General features: G+C 49.9%; 1 protein-coding gene across 3 annotated transcripts in view; it reads left to right on the top strand.

Moving 5' to 3' along the window:
• Nucleotides 1-879: 879 nt before the first annotated feature.
• The window catches only part of DNAJC6 (DnaJ heat shock protein family (Hsp40) member C6), a 42,110-nt gene continuing 22,659 nt past the window's right edge, over nucleotides 880-20,330 (top strand). Inside the window, exons 1-2 of one of the 3 annotated variants that reach the window (XM_056497796.1) lie at nucleotides 963-1,765; nucleotides 8,992-9,121. In XM_056497796.1, the coding sequence (XP_056353771.1) occupies nucleotides 9,109-9,121 (13 nt within the window). In that variant the 5' untranslated portion in view covers nucleotides 963-1,765; nucleotides 8,992-9,108. Of the gene's footprint in view, nucleotides 1,766-8,931; nucleotides 9,122-20,330 lie in introns of those variants that run through there. The other 2 variants (XM_056497795.1, XM_056497794.1) reach the window with 2 other exon arrangements.

Here is a 20,330-nt window from a genome sequence, read left to right as displayed (position 1 = left end):
ACAATCCGGAGGCGGATCAGGGATGTGCGGGCAGCTCCGGGGGAAGGTGCAGAGAAATCCAAGGAGGAAAAATATCAGCGTAAGCTGGAATATGAACTCAGTCTGAAAACAAAAGTTGGGAGGTCAAAAAGCGGAGGAATATGAGCACGAATCCAGCTGGGATCAAAGCCTTGGCACCCCTCGAGTGCCATCGGGGGAGCTGCGAGGGCACAGGGGACACGTCCCCACCCTCCTGCCTGGCCCCAGCCGGGGCTGGGACGGAGAGCAAAAGGAAACGGCCTCGAATTGCATCAGGCTTGGATATTTGGGAAAATTTCTCCATGGAAAGGGTTCTCCAGCCCTGGAACAGCTGGATGAGTCCCAGTCCCTGGAGGGATTTAAAATCCCTATGGATGTGGCACTTGGGGACACGGGGCAGTGGTGGCCTTGGCAGTGCTGGGAATGGTTGGACTCGATGATCTTTTCCAGCTCAAATGATTCCATGATTCCAAATATTTGTTTGAAGCATCACTTAAGTGCTTGTCTGCCTGGGAAGTGGCCCAGGTGTGCCTGGATCAGCCCCATTCCCGGGGCTGCAAAGCGTGGACGAGTCACATCCCTGCTGAGTTCATCCAGCAGCATTCAGGTCAAAAAAAAAAAAAAAAAAAAAAAAAAAAAAAAAAAAAAAAGGGAGAAGAAAGGAAAAGAAAAAAAAATAAAAAGGAAGAAAAAGGAAAAAAATAAAGGAAAAGGAGAAAAAAAAAAGAAACATAAAAAACTCACCCAGTCAAGGGAAAGAAAAAAAATCAAGGAAACCAAAAAACCCAAAATCCCTGCTGAGGTTTGCGCTGCAGACTCCAGATCCCACTCCAGGCCACATTTTAGACGGTGTGATATGTCTGCCTCCATCCCCATCCTTCCCTGAGTCTCTGTAATCCCAAAAATAACCCGGGAGCGGCTCGCAGGCAGCAGCGCCGGCAGCGGCCCCGCCGCCGATGCCGGGCGGAGAAGCGGCGAGCGGGACACGGGCGCGCTCGCCACCGCTGCCCGCAGCCCCCGGCAGCCGCAGGATGCTCGGGCCCCAGCCAGGTAAGGAAAAGCTTCCCGGAGCTCATGGAAAAGAGGAGAGAGGGAGCGCGAGAAAATTGGGGGGGGGGGTGTTGTTTACGGCCCGTTTGTGCTGAGTAATTGGGGATGAATTGTGCTCGCATCCCGGGATAATGAGGATTCTCTGCTTTCCGTGGTTATGTAATAGGGTTGAGGGAAGGGATGGCACCCAAAAACTCGGCCGGGCAGGGAAGGTGAGGAGCTGGGATTTGGGAATGTGCACCTGGGCATGGAGTGTTGGATAACCCCGAGAGGAGCACGGACACCTCTTCCTGCACCCCAAAATTGGGGGTTTTGCTTTTAGGGCTGCCTGGGTGTATCGAATGAGAAGGGGATTTTCCGGCTTAAAATAATAAGTGTAGCTTGTCCGTGGCCGGAGCTGGACCTGCTGCAGGAGGGGGATTGGCGGAGATGTCAGCACACGAACGCTGCCATCCAATGCTGATCCCAGCCTTTCCCTGCCAATCCAGCGGGAAGCTGACCTTCAACCCCCCCTCTCCGCTATGCCGAGGCAAACACAGAGCTGCATTCCCTTTAAAAATCCTATTCGGGGCCAAAAAAAGAGCTGAAGCCCGTAGGTAAATGCGGACATCGCTGCCTCGGCTCCGGCGCTGCTGAGGCAGCTCCGGGCGGGCGCTCCGGGAGGGGACGGAGCTGCCGGGGCTCCCCACGGCTCCAGGTAGGTGTTTATCCCCCAAAAACAGCCCATAATTCCCGTCTGGCTGCTGTATTTGTGCCTGTCATTATCATAGCCTTGTTTTGGATACTGCCAGGGAGAGGAGGAGAAGGAAGGAGGAGAGGGAGAATGAGGAGGAGGAGGGTGAGGAATGTTTTGGGCAAACCCGCAGGTCTGCGAACTCGCCACTTTATCCTCCCCGCAGCTGGACCAGGGCCTCCATCTTCTGCTTTCCCTCCAGCCGTGGATTTCTCTTAGTCATAGCCTTCCCTGAGGGGAGACAGAGAGAAAAAAAATAAAAATAAATCCCATGAAAGTAGCGTTCGGAGCGATCCCGGCGGCACAGGCGGCGTGACGGCAACACCGGGACCTCTAAATTTAGCCAGCCGTGCCAGAGCCGCCTTGCTCGCCATCCCGGGAACGCTCCCGGCCCAGGGATGCAGATTTTGGGGTGGCTGCAGCTCTTAAGGAGGCACCGGGTTTGTCCTTGAGCCCGGCTCCTGCCGGCTGCCTGAGCGCCAGTGTGGAATTGCTGACCCGACTAATCCCGGCTGCAGCCTAAGGCCGGCACCCCCCGCCCTGCAGCCGCAGTTTTGGGGCAGGATCTGCTCCAATCCCTCCTGCTTTGCTGGAAAAGATGTCTGGGAAAAGGGGATGGGGAAAAGGAGTTGGTGTAGGATGGAGAGGTTGGGAGGCAGAGGTGTCACACGGGTTTTGGGATGGGAATTGGGATTTGGGATGTTTGGGTTGTGTTTTAGCACAGCCAGCTCTGCTCAGGGGATGGAGTTCTCCTCGGGAAGGGAATTAGGATTGGCAGCACAAGGAGATGTGGCAAAGGATGCAAACATCTGGATTTAAAGGGGTGGCTGCTCCTCTCCCAGAATCCCAAAATCATCCAGGTGGGAAAAGCCCCAAGATCATTGAATCCAACCATTAATCCAGCTCTGCTAGAGCTCCAGGGATGTGGGGATGCTCCAGAGATGCTGGAAATCACTGGAGCTGCTCACGGAATGCCAGCTCCCAGAATTTTGGGAACATGGCCCGGAAATTCCAGAATTCTGTGGATGTAGCAAGCAGAGATGCTGTTAATTCCCATAAAAATTGGATTATAGATGCTCCTTCAGGGGTGCATAAAGCAGCTGTGGGAAACTCTCAGATTAAAATGTTATAAATAGGAGTTTATAATTTATATGAAATTATAAATAATTAATGATTCCCACTAATATTTCTATGATGTTAATTTTTTAGAAGAGATTTAATATTTTATTATATTTATTTATATTATATATATATATAATATATTTTATTATATATATTTATTATTTATTATCTTAAATATTATTATACTAAATTAGAAACAGTATTTTGTGAGCTCTTACAGTCCCAAAAGTGGATGAGGCCCTGTCTGACAAACAACATATGGACTTCTTTCTCTTGAATAACTCTTTATCTTCAGCAGCCAGAAATAACAAGGATGGGAATTGGTATCATTTAGATCCCTGAATTCAGGCTGGGAAAGGGAGAGATGGAGAAATTGGGAGTGCAGGGCAAAATCAGCCAGGGAGACAGATCAGGGGCAGGATTTGCTCCAAATCCTCTGAAATGGGACTTTTGCCATGCAGGAAAATTTGATTTATCCCCTTCCCCAGACCATGATTTGAAGCAAAAAAAGAAATCATCCTAAAAACCATTTGAATTCCTTTTCCAAGTAAGAGTTTTCATAGAAAACTTTGCAGGAAGAGCAATTTGCTCTGGGCCAGCAGAGGTTTCTCTGCTGCCTGTGAAGGGTGGGGTGCACCTCCCATTCCCTCTTGGCATTCCCTTCCACCCTGCCAGCTTTGGGAAGGTTTTTAATCCCCACAGAGCTCCAGGCTGGGAGCACAGGGTGAGTTATTGCAGAGCCACGTGGTTCAGAGCTGAGTCAGCTCTCCAGCTCCGTGTCCAAGGAGTTTTCCATGGATTTGTGCCATCCCAGGAGAGCATTCCCAGCTGGATCCCACCCCAGGCAGGGCTGGAGGGGCTTTGTTACCTGTGCTGGTGGAAATGGACACCAGAGAAGGGTGAGGGACAATCCCAGCCTGATGTCCCCAAGGATGTCCCCAAGCTGCTGGCTCCTGCACTGCTGGATTTTCATCTAAAGCCAAGGAATTCTGGAATGGTTGGGGTTGGGAAGGGCTTAAAGCCCATCCAGTGCCACCTTCCAGGGACACCTCTCACCGTCCCAGGCTGCTCCAGGGATCCAGGGGCAGCCACAGCTGCTCTGGACAATCTGCTCCAGTTGAAATTTATTCCCACACCAGACTGGGTGTCTGTCCCTTGTAGAATATCCCAAACCTCAGAGCACCATGTGGGTTAAAACCAGGATCTGGGAGAGAGCACGAGCAGCTCTGTTGGAGGAACCCTTTGGAAATGGTGATTATTTCTAAATCCAAACCCAAACTGCCTCACTCAGGGGTGATGCAGCCCCTGTAAGTCACCACAACCTGAGATAAACACAATTTTAAAATATTTTATATCAGCCAGAGTAACAAAGCTTCAATAATATCATTTTCCTGTTAGTTTTAGGTGAAAGCCTAAATTCTGGAAGAAGTTAGAACCATATTAATAGGATTTTGTTGTTTCTGGACAACTTTCCTGTGCTCCCAGACCCTTCTGTATCTCCCTGCCCTGGGCCTCTCTTAAACAACCCCCCAGGATAATCCATCCCAGTGAGGCTTGGAGTGAGAACACATCATTCCCCCTCAGGAAACCCTCACCCCATCCACCCTGAAGTGCAGGGATGGCAGCCCCCAGCTGGGATTTCCCCTGTTTTCATGGAAAAGCTGATTTCCCTGAGGGGTGCTTGGTCAGAGCTACCTGAGAGCCACGACCTGACCATTCCCATGGAGTTCTCTGCTGCTGGAGCCTGACCCTGAGCTCAGCAGCTGCAGCTGATGCAACCCCACCATGACACTTGGTTGTATAATTTTCCTCCCTGTTTTCCCCACCAGCCATTTTCCAGTACAGACAACATCCAGTGCCCAGATTCTCCTCAGGATTAAACCACTCACCTCACAGTGAATGGGAAGTGATGAATGAACAGCAGATAGGCCACAAAATATCTGATTTTTACCAAAATACCTGATGGTGAATGGCTGTGCAGCCTCTGATTTTCCAACATTTTGCAGGCTGGGGACTTCCTGAGCCAGCATTTCCTATTTAATGGCCTCTTGTAGATCCACTTCCCATCCCTTTCTCCTCTTTGTGAACCTTGGACATTTTTAGCAGCTACAGCAGCCCTTGGCAGGCAGCTCCACAGCTCAGCATTGCTGAGGAGCCAGGCAAATCCTTGAACACTCCAAAACTGAGTTCTGGGCTGGGATGAGTAAATTGTGGATCATCCCTGACAGCTTTTTTAACAAGACTGAAAGGCAAGAAATAAAAGATGTGCTGACACAGCAGTGTAGTTAATGGGTGTGCTCTCACAAGGAGGAAAGGATGGGGAGAACAGATATTGAGAGTTGAATATTTGTCACATCCTGTGTCATCCTAAGTGTCCATCCTCAGAGGGAACACTCCAGCTGCCAGCCAGGCCCTGAGAACTGGGCTGGGCTCAAGGCTTCTCTGCTGCAGGTTAAATCGAGTTTAACATTTAAACCCAGCCCAAACCACCTCAGAACCACCTTTGCTTTGTGTTAGAGGTGAACAAGACAGGCAGGGCCAGTCTGGAAGTTCCTGAATGTGGAGGGGGTTGAGGAGAGGTTGGATCATGTGATGCCCCTCTCTCCACCTGGATCCCCACAAACCATCCCAGTTTTTCCCTGGAACATCCCATCCCACCCTGGGAATGTGCTTTGCTGCCACCACTCAGGGGCAGGCTGGGACAGCTCCTTGTTCCAGGCAGGGGCAGACACATCACTCCCTCCTCCAGAGGAAGGAACCACATGGCCACCCCTGACTCCAGGCCAAATCCCATTTTTTTACCCCAGCACAAGGCTGGGAACTGCTTTGAGCTGGAGTTCCTGGCTCTGAACCCACATCCTGGGGCTGTTCTGCTGCCACACTCCCAGGCAGCACAGGGGGATGGATGGATGGATGGATGCTCCTGTCCCTGCCCAAGGAGTGAATGAGCTCAGCTGGGAGGGCAGGAAAGGTGATCCCTGCCCTGCAGTCACTGCTGGGAGCTGGCCCTGCCCTGGGACATGAACTTTGAGGTCCCTCCCAGCCCAAACTATCCCAAAATCCTGTCATTTTGTGGCTTGGTCACAGCTCTGTGCAAGGCGAGTTCAGCATTCCCAGGGGAGAAATTCAGAACAAATGTTTGGTATGAGGAGTTTTAAAGGTATTGCTGCAGGTTTTACATTAATTTTCAAGCTCTATTTGCAATTCTAGCAACACTCCCCAGTTTAATTATGCTCCTGAAGAATTCAGGGTGTAATATTTCACCTGGGCTGTTCAGCTGATGGGAGGAGAGGTGCAGGAAATGGAATTGCACCTCAGGACAGTTGGGGCTTGATTACAGCTGCAAAAAGAGACTTTACCCAGGAGAGGCTGCAACCCAGACAGAGAAAAACAGCCAGAGGTTGGCAAATCAATTTTTTCCAAGGTCAGGAATGGGGAGAGTTTGTATCTCCTGAGGCTGGAGCAACACAAAATCCTCCTTAGCTTGTCCTCAACACCTCCCCAGCTCTCGTGGTCCCTGCCAGCCCTGCCCTCAGTCAAATCTGTCACCAGCCACTGCCCAATAAATGAATATTTCTGAGGGGCTCATTCCCTACCTCTTCCTTTGCACTTCTGAAAGTCACCTGCAATTCAAAGTTATTTGATTTTGGTTGGGTTTTTTTGTTGTCATGGCATTTTTTATACTGTAGGTCTCCAAATAACAGAGAAACCACATGGCCCTGCTTTAGCCCAACTTACAGGGATAAGGGAGGGAGAAAGGAATATTATTTTATATTATTTTTCAGCTAAATTTCCCACTGGATGAGTGCAGCTTCACCTGAACCCCACAGGATTCCCTAATCCCATCTCCTTGGGTTTGTTTGGACTTTGAGGTTGTTTCCTCCTCTCTCTGCCCCAAGATCCCCTGGAGTGGCTGCTCCATCCCTGTGTGCTTTGCAGAACCCCCTTTTTGCAGGCTGGAGCTTCAGGCTGGGGTGGTGATTCCTCTATGATCTCCCAAAATCTCAGACAAGGAAAGGAATTAATAACAGATTCAACAAGGAGGATTATTTTTTTCCCAAAAAAAAATAAAAAAAAAGCTGAAGCAGACACCTTGGCTGCTCACAGTGAGGGAGTGGCTGCTGGATTGAGGATATGGAATTTTGAGGGGCTTTAGGCTCTGCAGGGTTTGTGTGGTGCCAGGTTTCTCCAGAGCAGGAGGGTTTGAGCACTCCTGGAAATGTCACAGAGCCTCCATGTGCCTCCTCCACCTGTTTGGATGTTTGGGCTTTACCTGAGCAAGCAAAACTAATGAAAATTCATCTCCACCTCCCAAAATTTCCCATCTTTATCCCAGAGCACAGGAATTGTTTTATTCTAGACTGCCTAGGAGATGTGATCCCTAGTAAAGATCATGGAATCCTGGGATGGCTTGGGCTGGAAAGCACCTTCAAAACCATCCTGTTCCAACTTTCTGTCACTGGCAGGGACACCTCCCACCAGTCCAGGTTGTTCAGAATACACAAAATGGCTCAGGAAATGTGTTTATTTTAAATTTTACTAACCTGCTGCTTGTGGGTGCCAAGAGGGAGGGGCCCATCCCTGCTGGCCAGTGTTGCAATCCATGGATTGCTCCACACAGACCAAAGTGTGGAGGGGGTAGAAAACACAACCCCAACCTTGAGTTCAAGCTGTCCCTGCTGCTGACAGGGAGCTGCTCATGTCAGGTCAGCTCATTTTTGGTTTGCTGCTTGTAAATCTGCTGGGGTTTTTCTGGGGAAATTCTGGGTCACAGATGTACCTTGTCTGCTCCATGCCATGGAGTCTCAGGGGTTACATAAACAGCACATGACAAGGTATGGCTGGACCAGATGTCTGCTGCCCCAGAGTGCTCAGCAGGAAATTTCAGACAGGTGCCAGAGATATTGCAAGGCCTGGGTGTTGCCACACAAGTGAGTCAGAGAATCCCAGAATTATTTGGGTTGGGAGGGAACTTAAAGTTCATCCAGTGCCACCCCTTGGCATGGCAGGGACCTTCCCCCATCCCAGGTGGCTCCAAGCCCTGTCCAGCCTGGTCTTGCTTATTGATGCCATTGCTTTAGAAATCTGCTTCTAAACAAATTCTGGGCTATTTTTTGAGCAAAGAACTTTCCTTTCTGCAAGAGATCAAAGGCATGCTAGGGCTTCCTTTAGCCTTTAGATTTCCTTAAATTACAAAGAAATCCACTTAGAAGAGTTTAATAGTGCTCATTTCCTTTGGAGCATCCCTTGGTTCCTCTCTTCTGTGCAAAATGAAATTATGATGTCCAAGCCCTGGCTGAAAACTGCATCTGAGCAAGGCACAGCTCATCACTTGTTCAGGGCCACACTCTGGCTTGGTCCAGACTCTGTTTTCATGTGAACAGCTAAAAATAGATGGGTGACAGCAACAAAAATGGCTTTAGCAGTCGGTGGCACTGCCGGGAGCCAGAGGCAGCAGCGGCACAAGGCAGGGTTTGGGATGCTGGTGCATCATCCCAGCAGGATCCAGCCGCTGGATCCCTCCGGCTCCCCGCCCACACCCAGCTGCCTGTTCACCGACCCAGGGATGCTCTTTAGGACTTTGGGGGCTCGGTGGAGAAGCGCTGTGCCACCCCTCCCCCTGCAGGCTGCAGAGGCGGTGACCTTGGCAGGAACGCACCTTTGCGCGCGGTGACACCGAGATCCCGGTGCCCCGCAGCGCTGCCGCCGCGCAGCCATCCCCGGAGCCGGGATGAGCGGGCCGGCAGGGCCGGCAGCCCGGGGAGGGAAACGCCGCGGCGCCAGCACCTTTCTGCCGGCGCTGGGGCACGGCGCTGCCGCCGGGCGCCGCGTCCTCCCCGCCCGCTTCCGGCGGCTGCGGGGGGGCGGCCACGCCGCCGGCCCGCCCTTCCCCTCCCCTCGGGGCGGCCGGAGCGCTCCCTCCACCCATCCCTCCATCCCTCACCCACCCCTCCATCCCTCACCCATCCGTCCCTCCGTCCGTCCCCGCTCGCCCGCCCGGCTCGCCCATGAGCCTGCTCGGCAGCTACCGGAAAAAGCCGGGCAGTGACGGCTATGAATCCCTGCAGCTCGTGGACAGCGGCGCTGAGCGCGGCGGGGCGGCCGCGGGGCCGGGCCGGAGCCCCGGGCGGCAGCAGCAGCAGCAGCAGCAGCAGCAGCCGCAGCCCCGCGCAGACGGCAGCACCATGGACAGCTCAGGTAGGGCTGGCGACCGCGCGGGAGGGCTCGGTAGCCACGGGCGGGAGAGCGGCCCTTTGTCCGGGAGCGCTGGGCTGGAGGGAGGCAGCGCCGCAGAGTCCTGGCTGCTGGCTCTGCGCTCACGGAGCGCTCTGGGATCTTTGCCCCCCACGGAATGAATTGTCAGAATTGTCCTGAGGTTTTTGTATTTTTGTTGTTGGTGGTGTTTCTCCCCTCCCTCTCCTCTAAAAGGCACTCGTCAAAGTGAGTTGGATTAATTCTGATGGATGATGCGCTGCTTGCACCATTTTTTTTTTTAATCAGGGAGTAAGGGACCAGATGGTCTTTATGGCTGGTAATGGGATAGAGAGCTCTTCACCTCAAAGGTTCAAATTTGCCTGGATAACCAGGGATGGAGCGTGGCCATGCTGTGGTTCCTTACCTTGCCCATCTCCGGGAGCATCCACAGCCTTTGCAGGGAACTCCTGGAGCTCAGGCTGGTGCAGGGAAACACCCTGGCTCTTCAGGAGGGACCAGGTTTATGTCCAGGGCTCCAGCAGGGTGGTCCTGCAGCACACAATCACAGAATCATGGAATGGTTTGGGTTGGAAAGGACCTTAAAGCTCATCCCATTCCAAACCTCTGCCATGGGCAGGGACACCTCCCACTGTCCCAGGCCTTGGACACTTCCAGGGATGCAGGGGCAGCCTCAGCTTCTCTGGGCACCCTGTGCCAGGGTCTCCTCATCCTCACAGAGAACACTTCCTTCTGTAAATCTGACCTAAATTTCCCCTTTTTCAGTTTGAACCCTTTACTCCATCCCTGTAATTCCAATGAAAACACCTGCACTGTTCCATGAAAGACAGGGCTGGGCCAGAGCCCACAAGCATCTTTTTTTAACCTGGTAACCTCTTTTTGAGGGGAAAAAAAACCTTAATGAGCCATGGCTGGGCTTGGGCAGGGAGAGCTTTATCCTTGATTCTTTCCCTCCATTTTCTCTGATGTAACAAGAGCCATAAAATCTCAGAATAGTTTGGGTTGGAGGGACCTTAAAACTCATCCAGTGCCACCCCTGCCATGGGCAGGGACACCTCCCACTGTCCCAGGTTGCTCCAGCCCTGTCCAACCTCCCTGAACACTTTCAGTCATGTTTTCCTCTCCCCTTTTGCCATCTGAATTTGCTTCCAAGCCTTCTTTTAGGCTGGTGTTTGTTTTTCTAGAACTTTGGGGTTTTTTTGTACTCCTGAACTTCAGAAACATCTCTGAATTTGCTGCTCCAACATCTCTGCTGCAATTGCTCATAATCACAGGCTGTGCCAGCAGCTCCTTACTCACAGTGGGCTGCTGTGTTGGATGATTTGGGCTCTCCCAGCTGCTGGGATGGTGAGATGCTGCAGGCAGGTTAATATCTATCATCAAGGCCATTATCTGGAAGAATTTCCTGCAGGGGCAGGGAGCAGAGGCACTGCTGCTGTGGGAGGTGGTGGTGGCACCCAGGTGTGGGCACGTGCTGGGGCTCCTCTCCAGCCTCATCCTGGGCTATGATTTCTATGCAGCTCCATTTGGTTTTGCTGAGCAAAAAAAATTCCAAAAAACTGCTCGTGGACAGCCAGACAATGCCTTTATTTACAGGTTTTCTGCAATATTCAGCCATTTCCACTCTGCAGCTACTCTGATTCCAGCCCAGAGCATTAAATTGTATTAATGGCCTCTATCAGTTTCCAGGAGGTTCTTCCCAAACACATGGGCTGGATCAAGGGCTGGCTCTGGGATGTGGGAGATGATTTTTAAGGAATCTGTCTCAGTCAGAGTTTTCTTCTTTCAGTTCACTGCCTCAATTTTACAGGTGCTGTGAACAACACACCTGGCACTTGAGCAGCAAAAAACCTCAGGTCTTAATGTGGCCCTTGAATTCTATTTATAGGATATATATTTTAAAATAACCTCTTTATTTAATAAGGGCTGTTTTGTGGTTGTTTCAAAACAAAATGTAAAAATTTTCTGTGTTGAGTGTGATGCTTTGTTCCAAACCTGAATTCCACACTTGTATCTTCCTTGTTCATCTGAGCACTACAGGCTGATAAATTCCTAATTTCTCCCAGCTCAGTGCAAAGCCATTTTTCTTTGCCAACTATGAAATTACAACAGCTTAAGAACCAAATCCACCCCTCAGGTGTGCTTGTGATTCCAAATGATTTGGTAATTGAAGTTGCTCCTGAATTGGGGGACATGATTTATCTTTCACACAGGCTGCAGATGGATAACTGGGGACAAGGATTAGGGAGCAGTGTAAGACACAGACAGGAAAACAAGGTGGTTGGGATTTTGGCTTAATAGGAGCAAGGAGAAAGTCACCACCCACCTTCTGTGCATGGTTTGGTTTTTTTGTTTGTTTTTTTTTTTTTTGTTTTTTTTTTTTTTTTAATAGAGAAAATATTCTTATTATAAATAGCTCAAACTCCTTCCAGTGATGCCAAAGAAACTCCCAAAGTGGGCAGTGGTTGGGAATCATTCAGCTGGGAAAAGAGATCTGAACTCCTCAGGAAGGAGAAGGGTGGGGTAAAATCCATCTCAGGGAAAAGGATGTGCTGCTGGGTTTTGGTGGGACAGGGAATCTCTTGTCTGTGAAATTCAGTGTCAGGGCCTGAAGGTGAAATCCTTGAGGTGCCCTGGCCATATCCAAGCTTGTTGGACCTTCCCAGATGTCTGCCAGCCCCTATGTTGTTTTTTTTCTTTTTTCCCTGGTTTTAAATGTTGGTTTCCTGTGGGGCAGAGCAGCTGCTGTTTGCAGCTGAGGAGTGGAACAGTCTGGATGGACAACCCAGTGTCACCAGTGATGGGGACACTGGGCACTGGCTTGTCTGTCTGGCAGGGTGATTGCTGTGGGGAGCTGAACTGAGAATCATGAAATCATTAATGCTGGAAAAATTCTCTCAGGATGCTGAGTCCAGCCATGCCCAGCACTGCCAAGGCCACCACTGGCCCATGTCCCCAAGTGTCACATCCACAGGGATTCAAAATCCCTCCAGGCATGGGCACTCCACCCCTGCCCTGGGCAGTTGTGCCAGGGCTGGAAACCCTTTCTGGGAAGAAATTTTCCCCAAATATCCAACCTGAGCCTCCCTTGCCCAGCCTGAGCTGTTCCCTCTCCTCCTGTCCCTGTTCCCAGATCCCAGATCCCAAATCCCCCCAGTGTCCCCTCCTGGCAGGGAGTTGTGCAGAGCCAGAAATTCCCCCTGAGCCTCCTTTTCTCCAGCCTGAGCCCCTTCCCATCCCCTCAGGGATTCTCCAGCCCCTTCCCATCCCCTCAGGGATTCTCCAGCCCCTTCCCAGCTCCCTCAGCTGCTCCAAACCCTTCCCCATTTCCATTCCTTTCCTGAACCTGCTCCAGCCCCTCCATGTCCTTGTCCTGAGGAGCCCAAAGTTTCCCCCAGCACTGGGACTGGGACAGGCACTGCCCTGCTCCTGCTGCCACATCTCATTTCCAGTGAAGTTCAAAAGCTGAACAATCAAACCTTTCTCTTCTTTCCCCTCATATTGGATTTCCTCTGCACCTGGGCACAGGAAAATGCCCTTTGCTCTGTGGAATGTTTGTGTGAGCAATTCCACATTTGTGGATTTGTGCTGAATGCAAAGCACTGGAAATTCTGGGGCAAATTGCTGCTGGTTTCACTAATGGGGCTGTGATTGCTGTCCCAACTCCCATGAGCTGAGGAACTGGGCTCCTGTTTGGTTTTCCTAATAATTTCCTTAGACAAATGCAAAGTATTAGATCTTCAATCTCTTAATGCAGATTTGCAGCCTCATAAACACTTTCTTGCAAGGCAAAGAATCAGCGCTGCAGCTCTGCTCAAATTCCCAAGTGCTTCTGATTATTGGCTTAATATTTTTTTTTGGACTGGTGTTGCTCAGTGTGAAAAAAGAAGCAAAAGCCAGGACCCAGAAGCACAGGGTTGCTGCTGGAAGGCAGGAGCTCCTCATGGATGGCAGGGAGCTGGCACAGAGGGGCTCCAAGGGGATCTCTGAGGCTGTTCCTGAATAGAATCCTGGAATGGTTTGGGTTGGAAGGACCTTAAAGCTCATCCAGTGCTACCCCTGCCATGGCAGAGACACTTCCACTGCCCCAGGCTGCTCCAAACCCATCCAGCCTGGCCTTGGGCACTGCCAGGGATCCAGGGGCAGCCACAGCAAATCTGGGAATTCTATTCCAGGGCCTGCCCACCCTCCCAGGGAACAATTCCTGACCAATATCCCATCCATCCCATCTGGCAGTGGAATCCATTCCCTGTGTCCTGTCCCCCCATCCCTTGTCCCCAGCCCCTCTCCAGCTCTCCTGCAGCCCCTCCAGGCCCTGCCAGGGGCTCTGAGCTCTCCCTGGATCCTTCTCCTCTCTCCCAGCCTGGCTCCAGCCCTGCAGCAGCCCCAGGGCTCCTCTGCACCATCCCAAGCACAGGGATGGGAGATTTGTGTCCTGGGAGATTCAGTGGGATGATGCAGGATCCCAGTACACATCCAGAGGGGTCTCTGTGCTCCTGTTACCTGATTCCTCCTGCAAATGGGCTGGGCTTGGGATGCAGGTTTGGAAATGGTGCAAAGAGAGACCTGAGCTGAACCTCCCAGGACACAAAACACTCTGAGTTCCACACCCAGATTCCCAGAAGAGCATCCACCCAGAGCTGCTTCTGTCTCCTCCTTTTTAAGCTGCTGCAAGTGCTCACAAGATGAGAAGCAGGCAGTGAAGAAGCTGATTTATTTGGGGTTTTGCTGTGGCATTCAATTCTGCTTTCTTAGCAGCTGGCTGAGCATTGAAAGAAGAGGTTCTAGGAAATAAGATGCAAAAGTAACAGCAAGGATAGTTGTTATGAAATGAAAAAAAAACCCCTTTCTGTGCTATTCTGTGGTGTTTATAATCTAGATAAGAGAGAAAAGAGTTTTTCAACTTTTCAAGAGTTTTTCAGTTGGGGCATTGACTTTGTGCTCTGTGCTTGCTCAGGCAGAGTAACCAGGAAAGAAAAGCACCAGAAAGAAACTGCAAGTGGTGAAATTGAGATTTCTCGAGCTGTTTGACACTTGCAAACATCATGTCTTGTGCTCTGGTGATTCCTTTTCTCTGAGTCAGAAGAGAGACATCTCCATGTCACTGGCACGGGGACAAAGGCCTGGCCTGACAATGTTGTCTTGTGTTCCCCTTTTCAAACAGGGAGGTTGGGTTTAATGACTCCTTTGTTTGCTTGGTGTGTTTTGGACCCTTGAATGGTTTGGTGTTGGCAGGAGTTTTGTCTTTTTTTAGTTGTTTTGACAGGGAGGAGAAGCAGAGAGAATGTCCATCAACTTCAAAGCCACATTTCCCCCTCTGTGCTGGTGGCTCAGCTTGCAGGATGAGTTTTGTGAGAGGAAATTTTTTAACAAATTAAAATAATCTGATGGTGATTCCCCCACTCCCCTCTCAATATTAATATTCTGCAAAAAAACAGAGTAAAAACCTCTCTTTGTGGCAATCCTCCAGGTTTTTGTTGCAAGCTGCATTCCTCAGTTTCCATTTCTCAAGAAATACCTTAATTCTTCAATTTTCCATGAAGTTTACATTTAAGTAGCCTCAGAAGAACCTTTGGATAAAAGGGGCTCTGGAATTTTATCCCAGCAAAGCACAAAAAGAGTTTCTTGAGCTTCCCCACCCCAAAGTTTGCTGCCAGAGGAGGTCAGGGACCCTGTGTTGCCCAACAGAATTATGGAATTGCCCAGGTTGGAAAAGCCCCCTCAGACCATCCAGTCCAACATTCCTCATGTCCCCAAGTGCCACATCCACGTGGCTTTTAAATCCTTCCAGGGATGTCTCCTGTCTGGACAACATTTTTGGGGGAGAAATTTTCCCAATATCTAACTTAAATCTTCCCTTTCTTTTTGAGGAACTTTCCATCTCTTCCAGTCAAAAATCTGGGGAAAAAAATTTCTAGTGAATTGGTGGAAAGCTGCAGTAAAAAAAAACCCAAACAAAAACCTCAGAAGCAAAAACTCCCTGCTCAGCTGAATAAATTATTGAAGATATCTTGATGCTGGGGATGTCTCATGATTGTCTGCTTAGGAGGGAATTATTCTGGCTTTACCCTTTGGATGAGGCCAGGAGAAGGGGGAATATCCTGAATATCCCAGAGAGAATGAATAAATGGGATTTTGGGCAGGAATTATTCCCTGGGAGGGTGGGGAGGCCCTGGAACAGAATTCCCAGGTTTGCTGTGGCTGCCCCTGGATCTCTGGGAGTGTCCCAGGATGGGGCTTGGAGCAGCCTGGGACAGTGGAAGTGTCAGATGAGTGAAACCTGGGCTTGGGGGTCTCAGCACTGATTTTATCAAATGAGCAGAGCCTCCTGCAGGGCTGCTCTGCACATGTTTTGCTGCTTATTTTCATGGAATAACACTTTAAGGTATCTGTGCTCAGCCTCACAGGGAACCTAACTCTACCAGGAATCTGGGACAGGAGGAGGAGGAGGGGATAGATGGGACTGGCAGCAAAAAATGAGTAAAAAATAATCAGTGTTTAGGGTTTGTGTAGTTTGAGGAACTTTCCCAGTAATTTCTGCAGGTTTTCCCTGTGAATGCCCCTTTATCAGTGTTTCACTTGCCTCTGCTGGGGCTGATTTCTCTCCCAAACCATCATTAAAAAGTTGATGTAATTCTGACACTTGGGCTGTGTCTCACCCAAGGCAGGGTGCCAGTGCCTATAACAGCATCAATCCTTCAGTCTTGCCTTAAATGTGGTAAAGCTCAGCTGTCCAGATGAAAAATATGTGCTGGAAGGAAGGTTTGGGTTTCAGGATGTGATTTTGTGCCCTTAAAACATAATTAGAAGCAGAGAATGAGATGATTTGGGTTGGGGGTGGGTTTTAAAGCCTGTTTTACCATCCCAGGCTGCTCCAAGCTCAGCTGGCAGATGAAGATTATTGATTATTAGATTATTGGTTATCACTGAGGGCAGAGATTTGCTTTTAGGAGCTCCTGCCACCCTTGCCCTGGACAGGGAAGGTTAAATGCCTCTGTGCAGCCCTCTGGAAGGTGGGATGTGGGGAGCAGCAGGAGCTGGGAATGCTGAGGTACCCAGGCTGTGCATTCTCTGCTCTGCCTGGGTGGAGCACCCAGCACCTCTCCATCCATGATCAGCCCTTCCAAGGATGCTCCAACCCTGTTGCTGCAGGAATTCCTCCCCTCCAGACCCTTCCATGCCACCAGTGAGCTGCTGGGGCTGGAGCAGCCTGGCTCTGCTGGCTGCAGGCTGTGGGAAAGCACGTCCCACACGAGGCAGCCTCTGCTGGGAGAGCTGGGTGTGGGAGGAACGTGAGCTGAGCTGCTCCTCTGCTGGCTGCTGGGGGGGAGAGGCACAAAAAGCAGCTTTTTTTTTTTTGCTGAGTGTTCTTTAAAAACAATCCAGGCTTTGTTGGTGAAGCCACAACAACAGCAGCACGACTCCTTTCAGTGCAGGCAACTTTAAAAGGGCCATTCCTGCCCAGGCACAGAGCAGCCTCCACCTTTATCCTAGGGGGTAAAACTAGCAAAAATCCCTTATTTCCCAAAAAAATACTTTATGGAGAGGAAAAGACTGCAACAAGCAGATAAAATAATCTAGAAATGGAGAATTTGGGACATAAACACAGGAACAAAGAATTTAGTGCCAGGCTCTTTTGTACCATTGGAAGAGAATTCAGAGGGGATTTAAAACTCCCAAACCTCTTTTGTTTTGGGAAGGTGGGAGATGAAGCTTTGATGCTTTCTACATGGAATGGGGAGCTGGAATGAGATGCTCCTTCAGATCCCAAACCATTCTGTGATTCCATGATGAGGAACAGGGAATAGATTCTTCCTCACTCCACCCCTAACAAAAGCACAGGCAGCAGCTCCCTGACCAAAAAAAACCCTCCACCTTTATATTAGGGGGTAAAACAAGCAAAAATCCCTTATTTTTCCCAAAAATACTTTGTGGGGAGGTAAAGGCTGCAGCAAGAAGATAAAATAATCTAGAAATTGGGAATTAGGGACACAAACACAAGAACAAGCAGATTTGTTCCCATTGTTATACCATTGGAAGAGAATTCAGAGGGGATTTAAAATTCCCAAACCTCTTTTCTTTTTGGAAGGTGGGAGATGAAGCTTTGATGCTTTCTACATGGAATGGGGAGCTGGAATGAGATGGTCTTTCAGATCCCAAACCACTCTGTGATCCCATGATGAGGAACAGGGAATATTTAGATCCTTCTTTACTCCACCCCTAACAAAAGCACAGGCAGCAGCTCCCTGAGCAAAAAAAAACCACCAAAAAACCCCTCATTTGACATTGAAGATGCTGTTACACAAAATCTGGGCAGACTGGGGGAAACCTGCTTCCTTCCCTCTGGTTTCATGTCTGCTTTTTGTCTGCCCTTTCCAGGCAAGAAGGGTCTGTTCACTCCTGCTAAGCAGTCTGGGAAAGGCAGCACTTCTCTGCTGAGCCTCAATTTTCAGGCATCTTCCTTTCACCTCCCCTCTCTCAGGCTCAGAGTTGCTTCATCAGCATAAAAATCCAGACTGACAATCTTAAATGCCTTTTAAATGTCGGCTGCTCTCTCCCTGGGCTCTCTGGAGGGCTGGAATTCAGGCCCTGTGGTTGGGAGGGTTTCTGGCTGCTCTGGGGGGGCTGCTCAGGGACAGATTTTTCTAGATCTGGAATTCCTCCCTGGGAGCACCTCCCTCAGCTGGTGGCAGGTGTGACCCTCTGCTGCTGGTCACTCTGGGAGACCTCTGGTGCCCATCTGGTGCTCATCACTGGAGGTCACACCTGTTCCATTCACCCATTTCTGCCTCCAAACCCTCAGATTTAAAGCAGGACTGGTCTAAATGTCTTTGTTTTTGAGAATAAGCACAAACACTGCTGGGACAGCAGGAGGGGTATTTCCTTTCAGGATTTGTGGCTTCTTTCCCTTTCCCTGTGGAGGAATGAGTTTCCTGGCCTGGCTAATTCAGACATTGATGGTTTTGCCACCCCCCTGTACTGACACATCCCTCTGAGCTGCCCTGGATCACTGTTCTCTCCCAAAGCTCTCTCTGCCTTGGGAGGAGAAGTTCTCCTGCACATCCTTCTCCTGATCCTCTGTCAAAATTAAGTGCTTTAATTAAGATTTCCACACTCTCCAGCTCCCATCCTGCTCAACACCAGACTGATGCTGTCAGCAGGGGCTCCTCCAGCTGAAATCTCAGTGCAGGAATGCTCCTGCCTGGCTCATTTCAGTTTTGGAAGGAGGTGCAGCAGGTTGTGGCTGGATTTGGTATTTCCTTATCTCTACAGCTTCCTGAAGGGTGGTTTTAGTCAGCTGGGGCTTGGTGTCCTCTCCCAGGTAACAATGACAGAACCAGAGGACACAGCCTTGAGCTGCACCAAGGGAAATTGAGGTTGGATATTAGGAAAAAGTTTTTTTTATGGAAAGAGTGATAAAGTACTGGAATTGTCTGCCCAGGGAGGGGGTGGAGTCACCATCCCTGGATGTGTTTAAAAAAGGATTGGGTGTGGCACTGGATGCCATGGATTAAGTGAGGTGTTGGGCTGGGTTGGACTTGATGGTCTTGGAGATCTCTCCCAAACTGGTGATTCTGGGATTGTGTGATTGTGTGGTCCTGTGATTCTGTGATCCTGGGATTCTGTGATCCTGGGATTCTGAGATTCTGTGATCCTGGGATTTTGTAATTCTGTGATTCTATCATTCTGGGATTCTATGATTCTGGGATTCTGTGATCCTGTGATCCTGATTCTGTAATTCTGTGATCCTGTAGTTCTGTGATCAATGACTGCTGAGATTTATTCTGATCACAGAATGGTCCAGCCTGGCCTGGGACACTTCCAGGGATTCAGGGGCAGCCACAGCTCCTCTGGGAATTCTATTCCAGAGCCTCCCCACCCTCCCAGGGAACAATTCCTTCCCAAAATCCCATCCAGCCCTGCCCCTCTGGCAGTGGAAGCTGTTTCTTCCTCAGCCATCCTTTCTGATTCTCTGCTTCAGGGGACACAGGAAACCTGGAATTGATTCCTGCTGCTTCTCTTAAAAACACAGTCAAAGTCTCATTCTGTTTCTCCTCCTCTTTCCATTTTTTAAATCTTCAGATTGATTCTAAAGATTTTAAGTTTTCCATACTCTCAGAGCCCTTCTGTTGCTCTCCTACAGCATTTCCAGCTGTAAGAATTTGCCCAGTGCTGTTGAACTTCTGATCCTCTGTCCCCTTTTCCCTGTTCCAAGCTACCATTTTTCTGCCTTCCTTTCCTTTAAAGGCTGACCTGCAGAACTAAAAGTCCCTTTTGAACATCTCCTCCTTCCACCTCTGGCTCTTCCAGCACAGAATAACATGAAAACAAACTTTTTGAGGGGAGATCAAACACTGATTCCATGCTTGGAAACCAGCAAGCTTCTTTGATTTTTTCCTTTTTTTTTTTTTCCTTTTTTTTTTTTTTTATTTTTTTAACCATACTCACAGGAAGTTTGGCAAAAAAATATTCCTGTGCCTCAAGGAGGTATCTTCTGTTCCGAAGAGGGCAGAGGAGAGGAGGCCTCTAATTTTACCAGTCTAGGACCTGGATCACCTTCCCAAGAGAATCTCCAGTTTCAAGATTTATGGATAGCTCACCATGGCCTCACGAGGCTGCCTGAGAGTGGGGGTGGGAGTTCATTTGCAGTTCAATGATCATTTTATCATGGAATTGTAGAACAGTTTGGGTTGGCCAGCCCTCAGTCAGCTGGGAGGGCTGCCCTGAAGGGGCCCCTGTGAGGGATATCCCAGGGGTAGGGACATCTCTCCTTTTCTCACTCCTGAGGTTGGTTGTGAGAAGAAAATCAGCCAGGTTGGGCTGAATTGGAGGTGAGGGAGCTTAGAACCATGGAATGGCTTTGGTTGGACCTTAAAGATCACAGAATCCCAGAATTAATTAGGTTGGAAAAGCCCTTCCAGACCATTGAGTCCAAGCTGTGCCAAATCCCCACCTTGTCACTCAGGAATTCCTGGGACACCCCCAGGGATGGGAACTCCAACCCTCCCTGGGCAGTTCCAGTGCCTGAGCTCCCTTTCCATGGGGAAATTCCTGCTGCTGTCACCCTGAGCCTCCCCTGCCCAGCCTGAGCTGTTCCCTCTCCTCCTGTCCCTGTCCCTGTTCCCAGATCCCAAATCCCCCCAGTGTCCCCTCCTGGCAGGGATTGTGCAGAGCCAGAAATTCCCCCTGAGCC

Source organism: Oenanthe melanoleuca, chromosome 8 (assembly GCF_029582105.1).
Source record: "Oenanthe melanoleuca isolate GR-GAL-2019-014 chromosome 8, OMel1.0, whole genome shotgun sequence".
Lineage (NCBI taxonomy): Eukaryota > Metazoa > Chordata > Aves > Passeriformes > Muscicapidae > Oenanthe > Oenanthe melanoleuca.
This window is presented reverse-complemented; position numbering and strand designations above follow the sequence as displayed.